The 14396-nt window shown below is 49.3% G+C and overlaps 1 protein-coding gene across 1 annotated transcript in view; it reads right to left on the bottom strand.

Moving 5' to 3' along the window:
- LOC107119197 (double C2-like domain-containing protein beta) overlaps nucleotides 1–14396 on the bottom strand; it is a 213454-nt gene that overhangs the window by 68116 nt on the left and 130942 nt on the right. Inside the window, exon 10 of the mRNA XM_015421658.1 lies at nucleotides 4189–4298. Within this exon, the coding sequence (XP_015277144.1) occupies nucleotides 4189–4298 (110 nt within the window). The remainder of the gene's footprint in view (nucleotides 1–4188; nucleotides 4299–14396) is intronic.

The raw sequence follows: 14396 nt of genomic DNA, 5'->3' as shown, positions 1-14396 counted from the left end.
CTTGCTCCGCCTCCAGCCCCGCGCGTGCACGTGCACACACACACCTGCCTGGTTTTCCTGGCTGCCCAGTGTGTCACCCATCTGTCTACCTGGTCTTCCCTTCTCCCTCCTACTTGTCAGTGGGGCACAGTGTGAGTGTGGGGAGGATTAAGCTGGAGCCAACTCCAGTTCCCCCTTTGCATCTCCTTCTGGTTCCATGAGGCATCTTGGGCTGCTAATAGCAACACTACATACTGTCCAAACTCTTTTTTTTTGGCAATGTCTGTGCATACACAGATGTTGCTAGTGCCATTTTGAGGGCTACCACCATTAAAAAAAATTTTCCTTGCCACTGCTAGACTTGCTATAGCATAGAAATGGAAAGATGAGAAACCTCCTACCTTGATTTCTTGGAAAAACAAGATTTGGGAACATTTTCTATTAGGGAAAATGGCCTCACAGAATGCGGCACTCACCTTGGTTTATGTAAATTCCAAGCAATTTGGTTTCCAATGATTGCATACCAATCTGAGAGAGACTTTATTCCTAATAATCGTCATTACCGGAAACTCTTATTCTTTTGAACTATCTAAAATTGTGTTTGTCTCTCAGTTACTGTACAGATTGTCACTTATGTACTGTTAGACATGAAGTATTATCCACTCATGCAGTTTACAGCTTCTTTTTGTGTTAAATGTTATATTTAAAAAAAAAATCATAAAAAGTCTTTAAAAAAAAGAATTTATTTTATGAAATTTTTAGGTTTGCACCCTAATTCTGGGTGGCCCCATTGTGCAGATTCTTCTATCTGTACAGTGAGCCGAGACATGGCCGTTTGTAGGTACCTTATGATATGTACGAATGACATACATTGAAATTATATGCACTGTATGAATTGTGTATAAAATCCATACAACTTGTGCATGCGATATGAATGAATCTACAAAACCAGCAGAGAAGTGAAACTGACACAAAAAGACATGAAATCGGGAACATGAATTAATTCCTGTTTTGAAGGGAAAGCCCTACTCCATTGTTGCGCCTGGGATCCAGAGGTACTGGGCACTCTCACGCATGCTAAATAATGTAGTTTCAATCCCCTTTAGTGATTATTTGCAAGTGGATTCTGCCATTTCACACAGTAAAACCCAGTTGCAAAGTGGACTGAAATTCGACTGAAGGAGTGTTATTTTGTGTGTGTCTTTGAATATGGAGATTCCATGTAGCTGTCATGGTTAAGCAGTCATCAACCCGATCTACCCCCTCATGAATCTGTCAAGTCGTTTTAACAGCCCATCTCAGCTACAGATCTTCAACAGATCTTGAGAGGTGCATGCAGCGTGTCGCATTTAAGATCTATAATATTTTTATCCCCACTTCCTCCTGAACCAGGCCTCAAGGAGACTTAAGCCAACAATCTCACCAAGGGCAGCTTAGCCTTAGTGTGCTAAACTGCCACAGGCAAGGTGACTGTTCTTAACACGGAGCTGAAATCATGACCTCACAACTACTTCGTGCAATCCGAAGTGATACATCCAGAATTCTACCGCTGCATTCTATGAGCCACATCATAGCATAGCTCCTAAAGACGGAGTCATTCACCTGCTTGGAAAACATATGCAGAAAGAGTATATTCAGCAGATTTTCTACCCAGTCCCTGAATACCCCTTTTGGAACAGATGGGCAGTCTAACAAGTTTGTTAAAGACATGCTTTCCATTCTCCCCCCCTTATATGCCCATACTCTCAAACAACTCCAGCAAACCTATACTTCTCCCAGGTGAGGCTGACAGAACAAAATCCCCCAACTAACCTGTCCTGTTATTTATTATTAAAGTCAGTTTGGTGTAGTGGTTAGGAACACGGACTCCAATCTGGGAGAACAGGGTTTGAGTCCCCACTCCTTCACATGTGGCTGCTGGTGTAACCTTGGGTCAGTTACAAGTTCTTTCAGAGCTGTTCTCTCAGGAGCAGTTCTCAAGAGAGCTCTCTCAGCTCCGCCTGCCTCACAGGGTGTCTCTTGTGGGGAGGGGAAGGGAAAGGAGATTCTTAAGCTGTTCTGGGACTCCTTCAGGTAGTGAAGGGTGGAGAATACATCCAATCTCCTCCTCCTCCTCCTCCTCTTCTTCTTCTTCAACCTGGAACCTCTCATTTAGGTCAGCAGGGCAGACCACCCAATGGCATGTATTCATTTAATTCATTACTACCACAACCGTCTCCCCAATGAGGACCCAAAGGGGCATACGTTGTTCTCCTCTCCTCCATTTATCCACACAACAACCCTGCGAGGCAGGTTAGGCTGAGAGTGGGTGAATAGCCCAAGGTCACCCAGCAAGCTTCAGTGGTATGAATGGGGATCAGTGTTCCCTCTAAGCTGAGTTAGTGTGAGCTAGCTCACAGTTTTTTAGTCTCTGGCTCATAGATTTTTGTCTTAGCTCAGGAAAGATGGCTCCAGAGCACACTGATTTATGCAGCAGCCAAATCGCTCGCTCACAACTTTAATGCCAGTAGGTCACAGAGCAGAATATTTGCTCACAAGACTCCACAGCTTAGAGGGAACATTGGTGGGGATTTGAACCTGCATCTCCCAGATACTGATCCGGTGCTCTTAACCCCTACACCACAGAGGCGCTAAGATATTGGGGAGCCTTTAAGAATATCATGCACCAGAGCTGAGTCACCACATCCACGTTCAGTCCCAAGCACAGCCCGGTAAGGCTATAAAGGTTTCTCACTAGGAGAATTTTGACACGGGAGAGGAGGAGGAGGAGGAGGAGGAGGAGGAGGAACGTGCCCTCTCAGCCGCCAGGAAGCGCAGTTACTGGGATGCTAAGCTGGCTGGGAAAAGCAACAGGCCACCGTCCCTCACAAGCAGGGGCCATTTCCTGCAGGAGCGCACAGGAGCGGAGCTCCGGCAGTAAAGAGCCCAGGGGGTGGGACTTTCGTGGAAGGTAGCAGGAGTTGACTTAACAGACGACTGCTTCTTAAATGGACAGTTCTATGTGGCTTGCTCCAGAGTGAGCTCATCAAGCAGCCTGGTGATTTTAGCACCTGTGGGCAGAACCACCAATGTGGTCTACAGAGAGGTCCTTCAGTAGAGGGGGGGGGGGAAGTATGTATGTCTGTCCTGGTCGCGACCGGGAGCTCCTGGACCCAGCGGGAGACGGAGGGAACCCGCTCGCCAGCCAGCTAACCTTACTCACCCAGAGGACCAGGGAAAAGGGCAAGGAACCTGGAGGAGGGCTAGACGCACAAGAGGCCGCCACGGAGGAGACAGGAGATGGCAGCGAAGCCAGAGGCAGCGGTGCGGGTCCCCGAGGGAGCAGCAGAAAGTGCAGAGCCAGGGTGCAGCTCGGGGGCGGGCCCGAGCTGGCTGATGACGAGGAACTGGGCTGGCTAAAGCTGTGAAAGGCAGAGAGAGAGAAACGAGCGCACGGGGTGGAGAGAGAGAATGGGAGCCGGACGGCGGGAACAGCGAATGCCAGAATCCCAAGGGGGTAAGAGGGTGACGCAACCCTCTGCACACCCCGTCGTCTGAGGCCACATCTCTCCAGGGGAAGGACCCACCTTGGCTCAAGCTCTTCCTCTCTGCGGCTCCTTCCCCCCCCCTTTTGTCGTGCGGGGAAGCCCTACAAGAGGTAAACCCTGACTGCGCATCCCTTGTTCATTGGGGCAGCACGGCGACCGGCGGCCCACCCTCACGGGCGGCAGGAGCGTGACCCCCTCCTCTGCGAGGACAGATCTGCACGTTCCCCCCCCCCAATAATAGCTAGCAATCCAAAACAGTCCAGTGGAGCCTGAGCGGTGGGTGTTGCCTTCTGACACACTTCCGGTGATGCTAGGGGGTGTGGCATATGCAAACAAGTTATGCTAATGAGTTATGCTAATGAGCTCCTGCACCTCTTTGTCTACGAACTGACCCCTGCTCACAAGTGACTGACTAAGCAAGTCAAAGTTTGAGTTCAGTGCCATCTTTAAGAACTGAGCCTCCCCATTTTCACACCTTACCCCACTTCCTTTCGCTGCATTTTCCCCATTAAATACAGCCTGTGTTTTTGTTCCAGTGGTGCACAAAAAATATAAAAAGACATTTAAAGGGCATTAGGGAAACCAAGATTCTCCCGCAAGCGGGGAAACAAAAGAGGGGGGCAGATCCACGCGTCCCTTCTATACAGGTTGCTGGAAATGAATACCAGCGGCTCTTCCTCACCTGAGTGTTTTGCGGATCATGTCCTCGTCGGTGATCCCGTAGTACGTAAGAGTTTCATTCCAGGTAGGATTCAAAGTGTTCCGCAAGGTTTTGGTCCTCAGTTTATTTGCCTAGAAGAAGAAGAAGGAGGAGGAGGAGGAGGAGGAGGAGGAGGAGAAGGAGAAGGAGAAGGAGAAGGAGGAGAAGAAGAAGAAGAAGAAGAAGAAGAAGGAGAAGAAGGAGAAGAAGGAGAAGAAGGAGAAGAAGGAGAAGAAGAAGAAGAAGAAGAAGAAGAAGAAGAAGAAGAAGAAGAAGAAGGAGTGAGGAGGAGGAGGAGGAGGAGAAGAAGAGGAAGAGGAAGAGGAAGAAGAAGAAGAAGAAGAAGAAGAAGAAGAAGAAGAAGAAGAAGAAGAAGGGAAAAACCCAGAGAAGGCAGGTGGTGAGTGTGGTGGGTAATTGCTTTGACAAGGAGACAAAGCTGCCCTCCTGCACCCCCGCTCCTGTGCCCACCCTCTCCTCATCAGCTTCCTCCGCTTCCTGCCACCCCGTGCGACCTGCCCCTGCCCGAACAGAGAAAGTCTGCTGCTAACAGGCTGGTTCTATCGGTGCTCGGAGGACTTCAGAGACGTGGAGAGATACCAGCCAGGTCGTTTGCAGAATAATCCAATTATCCCACTGAAGCACTGTAAATAAGCAGCGGCGCACCAAGGCCAGCGAAAGGGCAGCCATTTCGTACATGCGGAAGGGAGGGAAAGAAAAAAACAGAACTCCAAGGGGTTTGGAGTAGGGATTTTCCAGGGCACTTCCTTTCCTGACTAGCTGTAGTCTGGACCCAGGAAGAGGGGGACTCAGGGACGGAGTTCTGATTTGATCGAGTGAGGGCTGACACCATGCCACTTCACCTAAAATGAAATCCAAAGTGGATATAGTGGAGGGGTGAGACTGAACGGCAAAAACCGTCCATTTCAGCTTGAATATCCTCATTTTGATTCTGCTTCTTGTAGCGAGAAGCAAATGGGACGTTCATTCTTTTTGCACCCATTTCTCTCGCCTGGAGCTGGATTTTTTTCTTTCCTTGCACCAAAACCAAAAGGATTCTCAACAGCTGCAATGAAAATCAGGGAAACACAAAAATGATGTCCAGAAGAAGATACACAATCATATAGTTTATGTGGCCATATATTAGTTCATCCCCAAATGCAAAAGTTCTTCCTCAGGAAGAATACTGGAGGAATTTGGAGGGACACCAAACAAAAACTAAGCTGTCGGGCAAAATTTATCTCATGGGGAAGGTTTACACATGTGGAGTTAAAATCAGGTCTTCCAGGTTCATGGAGAGCCAGTCCAAATGCAAAGGGATTGCTGGACAGCGCTTAGCCCACATAGAGAAGAACTGGGTGCGGGCTTCGCCAAGAACGATCCCGCCACCCTCGCAATAGTTGCAATAATATACTTCCCTTAAGAAACAACAGCAAAATAAAGATAAAGCCCATCTGGGTAATACTCCTTAGCATTTATATAATGCTTTTAGCATCTATTGAGCTTCACATATTACCTTGTTGCAGTCATTTACAACAGCCCTGTAAGGCACGTACATACGGGCGCAACTGACTCATGGCGACCCCAGCAAGGGGCTTGCGAGGCAAGTGAGGAGCAGAGGTGGTTGGCCGTGGCCTTCCTCTGCAGAGTCTTCCTTGGTGGTCTCCCTCTCCAAGTACCAAACCCTGCCTCGCTTCCAAGATCTGACGAAATCAGGGTCTACCCTGCCGCTTTCCCTCCCAGACCTGTAAGGTGGGCTGCCATTATTACCCTCGTATTTCAGGTAAGAGGGGCTGAGAGAGACCGGCTTCCCTAAGGGTCACCTCGCGAGTTAAGCGGCAGAGGCAAAAGCCAGCCTGGGAACCTCCCAGTTGCAGCTCACCTTTTGCCAGGACCGCTTCTCGGGAGAGCTGTTCATTCAAGACATGGATAAGTCCTGAATCGATACATGTGAACAAGTGAGTACACACACTGCCCTCAGTGTCCGGGAAAGGCCATTGTGTACATCATCACACACACACCCCGTTCTGCATGTACAAAATAATCTAATGTATTATTTATTTAGACATTTACAAGAAAGGGGACCCGCGATAATCTTGGGGGGGGGGAGAAGAGCTCCACGCAGAGCAGGAGGAGGAGGCAGCAGCACCAGGTAAGCCCTCCCCCCCCATCCCCAGACACCTGCGGCGTGGCCTGAGCGGCTTCTAGCTACCGGGCCCCGTCAATCTCTCCCCTCTCCCCCCACCTCGGCTCCGGCAGCGAGGCCTAAGTGGCTCACAGCCACCGGCCTACTGCAGAGATCCCAGAGCGTTCCCTGCGAATGCGCAGGAAACGCTCTTTTACTTTGGGGGGGGGATTTAAATATCCCCCCTATATTTTTTCAACTTTTTAGATTTGTGTGCACACCTGGGGACTGCCCCAAGTGTGCAGGAAAATCTCACTGCCCCTCAGGTGCCCCCGATGTGCGGATTTAGATATCCACACGCAGGGGGCGCCTTCGCTATTAGATATATAGATACCCCACTTTTCTCTCCAACAAGGACCTGAAGCGGCATACCCTCATTCCTCCTCTCCTCTGTTTTACCCTCACCACAATCCTGTGAGATGAGTCTGAGAGTGACTGGCCCAAGGTCACCCAGCGAGCTTCCTTAGCAGCGGGAGGGGGGATTCGAACCTGGGTCTCTGAGATCCTAGTTCAGCACTCTAACCAGTCTACCACAAAGCAGAAGAAGAAGACGACGAGGAGGAGGAGATTGGATTTATACCTGCCCTTCACTACCTGAAGGAGTCTCAGAGTGGTTTACAATCTTCTTTCCCTTCCCCACAACAGACACCCTGTGAAGTTGGTGGGGCTGAGAGAGCTCTTTTAAGAAGTGCTCATGAGAGAACAGCTCTGAGAGAACTTGTCACTGACCCAAGCTCACACCAGCAGCTGAGTGTGGAGGAGTGGGGAATCAAACCCGGTTCTCCCCGAGTAGAGTCCTAACCATTACACCAAACTGGCTGTCAAAGGAGAGGGCAGCACTCCCATAGCGTTTCCTTAGTGCAAGGTTACCCTTTCCTTCCTTCACCAGTAGAAGGGATGGCAACCCACTGCAGCGGCAATGCCATCCACCACCTTCGCTCTTTATGTAAAAATAAGGACTAGCAACACACATTGTATTATTATTATTATTATTATTAGTAGTAGTAGTATTGGAATGCTGAACCATTTTAGAATGTTCACATCCTGATTGCAAGTCAGTTCTTCCAGAGTGTATGGGGCTATATGGCTCTGTCCTCTGTTGCACTCGACGCAACTCAGCCTGTGCAGGCTCCCAGAGACACACAAGCATGGTGTGAAGCGTGGTCCTCAGACCTGACCCTCAATTTGGATGGGAGAACTAGGCGGTAGAGCCAGTCCTGGCGGCCTGCTGTCACACCTCGGGTCTGAGCAGTTAAGATCGTGTTGCCGACCAGCCAGGGCCGAGAAAACGGAATGATGGATGGAGAGAGAGCCTTCCTCCTTCCTAGGTACTCCAAGATGCCAAAGGAGGCGCATTCTGGCCCCTTGGGTAATGTGGCTTGGCAAGCACAAGGCATTCAGGAATCCCCCAGTGGTCGTTGCTTCCCAGATGCTAATGGTGCAGAATATAAGATGGGGTTAGAAATCAATGCTCCCTCTAAGCCATGGAGTCCTGTGAGCAAAAAATTCGACTGAGCTACTGGCATTAAAGCTGTGAGCAGGTGATTTGGCTAAATGCATAAATCAGTTTGCTCTGGAGCCATCCTTCCTGAGCTAAGACAAAAATGTGTGAGCTGGAGGCTTAAAAATTGTGAGCTAGCTCACACTAGCTCAGCTTAGAGGGAACACCGGTTAGAATATAAACTCTCAGTTTCTGGAGTAACTTCTTGCACTGAACCCATAGCAGTGCAAAACAAGGAGGCGCAAAACAAGCCTTCCTCCCTGACTCCCTCCCCCCTGCTTGCTTCCTTCCTGCCTCCCTCCCCCGGCTTCCTTCCTTCCTTCCTCCCTCCCTCCTGCCTCCCTCCCCCCTGCTTCCTTCCTTCCTTCCTCCCTCCTGCCTCTCTCCCCTCTGCTTGCTTCCTTGCTTGCTTCCTTCCTCCCTCCCTCCCTGCCTCCCTCCCCCGTTTCCTGCCTCCCTCCCTCAAGCAAGCCAGGAGTGGGATAAGATTAGAGGTTTTTTTAAAAAAATCAAAATTGCCTGGCTGGGTTTGGGGTGGGTTTTTGTTTTTGTTTTTTTGCATCCACAAATTGTCCAACAAGCCAAGCCGCTGAGACACAAGGACCCCACTAAGACGGGGCAGAGGGAGGGAGGAGGTGACACAGGCCGGGCAGGATTCTCAAGCCTTTGGAAGATTTATGAATATTGGCCGAATAATTTATTGCCCCTGGAAAGGAAAATTGCTACTCTGGGTATACCGGCCCCATTCCACCACCCCCACCCCCAAAAATACATAACTGCCAAGTGCGAATGATGCACAACAGAGATGCTATGAGGGATGGTGTGGAGGCAGCTCATGTTTCCACGTGTGCCTGTTTGTCATTTGCTTAATCGTCCGCTCGGTATCCATTGTTAAGCCGTGGCTCTTGTGCAGCGAGGTTTCCCCCAAGGCGCTCGCCTGCTGTACGTGGCTTCGTTACATATGCTGGACACATCCCAGGGTGGAAGCAGCAGGCTGGATGGGGAAGAGCCTGCCTGCCAAACAGATGCAAGCTGGAAGGCAAAGGAATGGCCGGTGCCAATAGCTCCTCTCTCCTAGTTCAAGAGAATACCTGGAGGGCGCAGGATGCTGTCCCAGCGCTGAAGCAAGGCAGGTCTCTATCTGATAAAGCCTGGATGGCAGACAGGGATGCCAGCCTCCAGGTGGGACCTGGGGATCCCCTGGAATTACAGCTCATCTCCAGACTACAGAGATCAGTTCCCCTGGAGAACATGGGTGCTTTGGAGTGTGAACCCCCAGACTCCATCCCCATATCTCCAGGAGTTTCTCAACCTGGATCTGGCAAACCTACGCTTGGGGAAGGGGCAGCAGTGGAGAGTCCTCCAGGTGGCCCAGAGAACCGGGGGGCGTGGGGGCTGGATGGAAGTCAGGGGGCCTTGGCAGGAAGTCGGGGGGCAGACCCCAAAATGCCCCACTGTAGCTACGGGCCTGCTTTTTTGTAGCATTTTCTTTATCTGCAAATGTACCCACAAAGAACAGGTGGGAGCAAAGAGGCCCGGGGCACCAGATCTGCTATCCCACCTCAGATCCTCAGCGAATCAGGTTGCCACTAGCTCTGGGTCGGGACATACCTGGAGATTCTGGGGGTGGATCCGGGAGAGGGCGGGGTTTGGGGAGGGGAGGGACCTCAGCATGCTACAGTGCCACAGAGTCCAGCCTCCGAAGCAACCATTTCCTCCAGGGGAGCTGATCTCTGTAGTCTGGAGACCCATTGTAAAAGCGGGAGATCTCCAGGCCCCACCTGGAGGCTGGCAACCCTAGAGCTCCTGTACACACACCAGCGCTTTAGCCATTACCCAGCACTTGTCTGCTTCTCTCTGGCCCTGTACCCACCCTCTCAGCTTATGCGCTTGGCTCCTGTGCCCAGAGTCCCTGCATGTACTTTCTCCCCATGATCAGGGGTGCTGCTTTCCAAATGTTGCTGATCATGAGGATGGAGCATACTTGCAAACCCTTCCTCCACACGTCGATGCAGTTTCCCAGACTCAAAATGCTGCTTCTGCCCATGTATCTGTCTGCATGTCTGGAGGGATTCAGCCAGGAAGAGTCAACCTTTCCCAAGGCATGAGAAGTACTTTGTGGACCTCTCGAGGGATTGACAAGGAATGGCCACGGAGAAATATTAACACCCTTTTGCCAGAGGGGCCAAGTGGAACACGTTCCATTTTTTTCCTGTGCATCCTACGAAGAGCTTGGAGCACTGTCTACGATGCGCCAGTCCTCCATGTTATCCTTGTAGCAACCTTGCGAGGGTAGGTTAAGCTTGAGAGGGCATGGCTGGCCCAAGATCATCCAACAAGTTTTGTGGCTGGGTGGGGATTTCAGCCCAGACCACTCTGGGTCCGTTACACCATCCTGGCTGTCTATCAAAGATGGGGGTGAAGCCACCCACTCCTAATACCCACGCTTGATGTCCAAGGCCGTTCACCTTAAGCATACAGCCAAGCCGCAACAAGAATCGACTATTTCTCTAGAATGCAGACACATAATTGTAGATTTGGGAGACCCAGGCTTTCCTCTTCTTTGTATCCACACACCAAACACTACCAACGGTTCAGTGCCTTAACCCAAGGGAGTAGTTCTTGAGTAACCAGAGTTGATAACTTCTTGGAAGTCAGGAGGGTTCATCTCTCCTCTTGCGTCCAAGCAAGACCCAAGGGTGGGAAAGGTCACAGTTCTGAGAGAGGGGTCGCATTTTCTCTCTTGCCTCATCTGTCTCCTCCTCTCCTCCGGCAGTGAATTTCGATCTCAACAGAATTTATTTAATTTCGATCCCCTCCGCTACAAGTCATAGCGGCTTCCATCACGGAAGACGACAGACGCATTGTTTGGCAAAGAGAAAAGACTGGCTGCTTCCAGGTGGGGATCTTCCATTAATTTGCCAGATTGCTCGGACAGCCTGACGGAGTTCCAATTTCCACCGTAATTGGACATCAAGCGAGAAGGTTCATTCTCCCCTTCCCGGACACTTCTCAAGGTAACAAGCTCTGATGAAATCGCTATATAAAAACTTGTTCGCCAAACGGTTTGGGCGGGCGGCTGCATTTATCATCTTTACTGGTCAAGGACCACATTAGTGGTGAAACAGGCATTTAGCATGCCAAGCTAATGAGAGGAGCAAAGGAAGCTGACACTCCCGACAGGCAGATGTTCTGGCTCACTTTCATCCCAAAGTCACTGGCTGCAGCTTCTTTAAGGCTATGTCGGAACCAATCTCTCGCCCTTGGGACAGGTTTTGTTTACCCCCAAACCACCACCAATCTAGGGATACATTCCTATTTTTCATCTCTCTCATTGTAACCCCCAAACCCTTTCTTCGATATCACCTTCACCCTTGTAGATTGAAGCCTCAGGTCATACCCTGCAGACCCATTTTGCTAGCGAAAGTGCTTTTCTCTGGGAAAAGGAAACTTCGCCAGTGCAAGACATGTGTGGGATCCAGCCCCATGAGCCTTTCGTTTCACCACATTATCCGATCCCTCACACTGAACGTTTGCCATGAAATTTACTCATTTTTGCAACATTATTTGTGAATTAATAAACCACCATTTACATTAGGTGTGTATTATACACATAAACGTACATTTGGCCTTTAAATACCATATGACTGATGCATTCAAACCATACAATGTGCACCCACAATACAAATGAACACACTGACTAACCTGAAGGGTGTTTTACGGATATCTAGGGATGGGCATGAAGCAGCTCATGAGTGAAAGTTCACGATGAATTTTGGCGAGTTCATGGTTCGTGAAGTCAAATTCGCGGCAGGGCAACTGGCACAAACTTTCCACAAACTTTCAAGCTGTTTGTGGAGGTTTGTGAACGTTTGTGAGTGGATACAGATTCAAGAGGTTCAGGAGCATATAGAATGGATCCTGTGCAGTGTTCCCTCTAAGCTGAGTTAGTGTGAGCTAGCTCACAGTTTTTTAGCCTCCGGCTCACACATTTTTCTCTTAGCTCAGGAAGGAGGGCTCCAGGGCAAATTAATTTATGCAGTAGCCAAATCGTTTGCTCACAGCTTTAATGCCAGTAGCTCACAAAGTAGAATTTTTGCTCGCCAGACTCCACAGCTTAGAGGGAACATTGATCCTGTGTAAGCTAGAGACACCAAACGTGCAGAGGATCTCCCCTGGATGCTCCACTACATGCCCTCCAAATTTGTTGAGGATTGGGTTTACAGGGTCTGAGTTACAGCTCCCCACAGAAGGTGCCCCAGGAAAGTGCATTCTGGGGAAATGACCCCTATGAGTTTGGTGTCTCTAGCATGCCAAGGGGCCATTCTACTGCCTCATGAATCTCATGAACCAAACCAATTCATGACGTGGCTAAAAGTTTTCGATCCTTTGTGGTTCACAAATCGGGCACGCCAAGAACCATGAACCAAACCACATTTCCCCAGTTCATGCCCATCCCTACAAATATTATTTCAGGCTGCGGGATTATTTTGCTGTTTTATGCTCCTAGTTGATTTTTATGGCTTGTTTTATTATTTATAGTTTCATATATTGTTGTTTTGTGATTTCATCGCTGTGTTTTCATCCCCAACAATGCAATCTACAAATGAAGCCTTGCAACAAGTTCCTTCTGTTCAGGATATAAGGTCATCTATTGCTCACAGCAGGGACTTCTTTGTGGTGGTATCACAGCTGGTGAGCAGCTTCTCTTTGGATGCTTTCCACTTTATGTAATTTCAAACTGGAGATGCAAAATGTGGAGATTCCTGTTTAAGCGGTTATGAGAGGAAGCAACTAACATTTTGGTAAGACACTCAGAGTTCATGGGGAGAGGGCTGCTTGCACTGAATCTGCAGTGAAATTTTCAGGTGATCTTTGTGGTTTCTTCTTCTGCAAACAGTGAGGGAAACCAAATGATAATACTCAGGGCAACAACATTGCTCAGAGGGGTTCTGCACACCTCTGTTTCTAAGGGCAGGTTGACACCTCTTCAAGAAAACTAACAAAACATTTTACTGCCTTTGAAAACCTTTTTTGGTCTCTGGTTTAATGGCTCATTTTAAGGGTTTATATTTAATTGTGGCTGTGGGTGTTTTTCTACTGATTGCAGGATTGTTTGATTGCACTGATTTATTTTTTAATGTGTACATTGTCCTGAGGAATAACCACCTACACACACGCAAGCACACACACAAAAGGGGCTTTTTGTCCATTCCAAACAGAGAATCTCTCACCCTTAAGCAATTATATCAGCATGTACCCACCCACCCATGAACTCTACAAAACATGATTTTCTCCGGTCCCCCTCCCGCTGCAGACCACTGAAGCCCACCCCATACTTTAAATGGAGGGATGATGGGGGGGGCCCTAAATCTACTTACCACCCCCAAGGACAGGTGGTTAAGCCGCCCCTGAGAGGGACCCCTCCCCCCACGACTGGGCAGTGAGGGAAGAGCAAACATGCCATGTTCTGTTTCCTACAATAGGCATTTACACTTATGTCAATGGTTTCGTTTCTCCATTTGCGCTGTTGGTTTTGTCGATTTGTTTGTATTGTGTATGTGTGCGGTACATTTTTACAAGCAATTAGTATGCCTAATATATGCTGATTGGTGCACAAATAAGGTTGAGTTCCAAGGAGGATTTCTGCAAAATGGAACGGAGGGTGCATTTGTCTGCCGACTCCCCCTCCTGCTGTAGACCTCCGGCTCCGCGCCAGGGGGGCGCCCCTCCCCAGGAGTGCCTTTTCCAGGAACCTTGTGGGCTGCCGTGGCAAGGGGGAGGCGAGGCAGCTCCGCTCTGCTGACAGAAACGACTTCCATCAGCGGAACTGTTCCACCTGATCACAGCCAATAGAAAAAAAAATCCATTCAAGAAGCAGGAAATTGTGAGAAAACAGACTTTTTGGTTTGATCCACACCAGGGAGAAGTGAAATCAAAACAAGGCCTTTGTCGGGTCGAAACAGCAGGGATGAGACATTCAAAACCATTTCTAGATGCAATGCATCTCTTTGCAGTATGCGCACCCCCACAGCCACATATATCCTGCTTGTTGTTACAACAGGGGTTCTTTTGGTAATACATTTTCTTGCTTCTGTACCGCACGCCACACACCACTTCTGGGAGCCGAGCCTACGCCCCCCCCCCCTTCCCAGGCCTGCTGATCTCTTCTTAATACAGCAGCCCACAGTGGCTCTCTGATTTATCAGGAGCCTGAACTGAAAATCCTGCTGCCAGTTTCTTCAGACTTTTTTTTAAAAAAAGTTTTCCCCCCCCCCTTCCCAGGCCTGCTGATCTCTTCTTAATACAGCAGCCCACAGTGGCTCTCTGATTTATCAGGAGCCTGAACCGAAAATCCTGCTGCCAGTTTCTTCAGACTTTGTTCCACTCCCGAACTCCAGGCTTCAGAAAGCTCTCCCTCTCTGTAAAAGAACCTTGGAGTTTGATATTGGGTTACTTCTGCCATGGTTGACAAATGGAAGCAAAAGAGGAGAGAGACTCCTT

Source organism: Gekko japonicus, unplaced genomic scaffold (assembly GCF_001447785.1).
Source record: "Gekko japonicus isolate JY-2015 unplaced genomic scaffold, Gekko_japonicus_V1.1 scaffold2327, whole genome shotgun sequence".
NCBI classification, from domain to species: domain Eukaryota; kingdom Metazoa; phylum Chordata; class Lepidosauria; order Squamata; family Gekkonidae; genus Gekko; species Gekko japonicus.
This window is presented reverse-complemented; position numbering and strand designations above follow the sequence as displayed.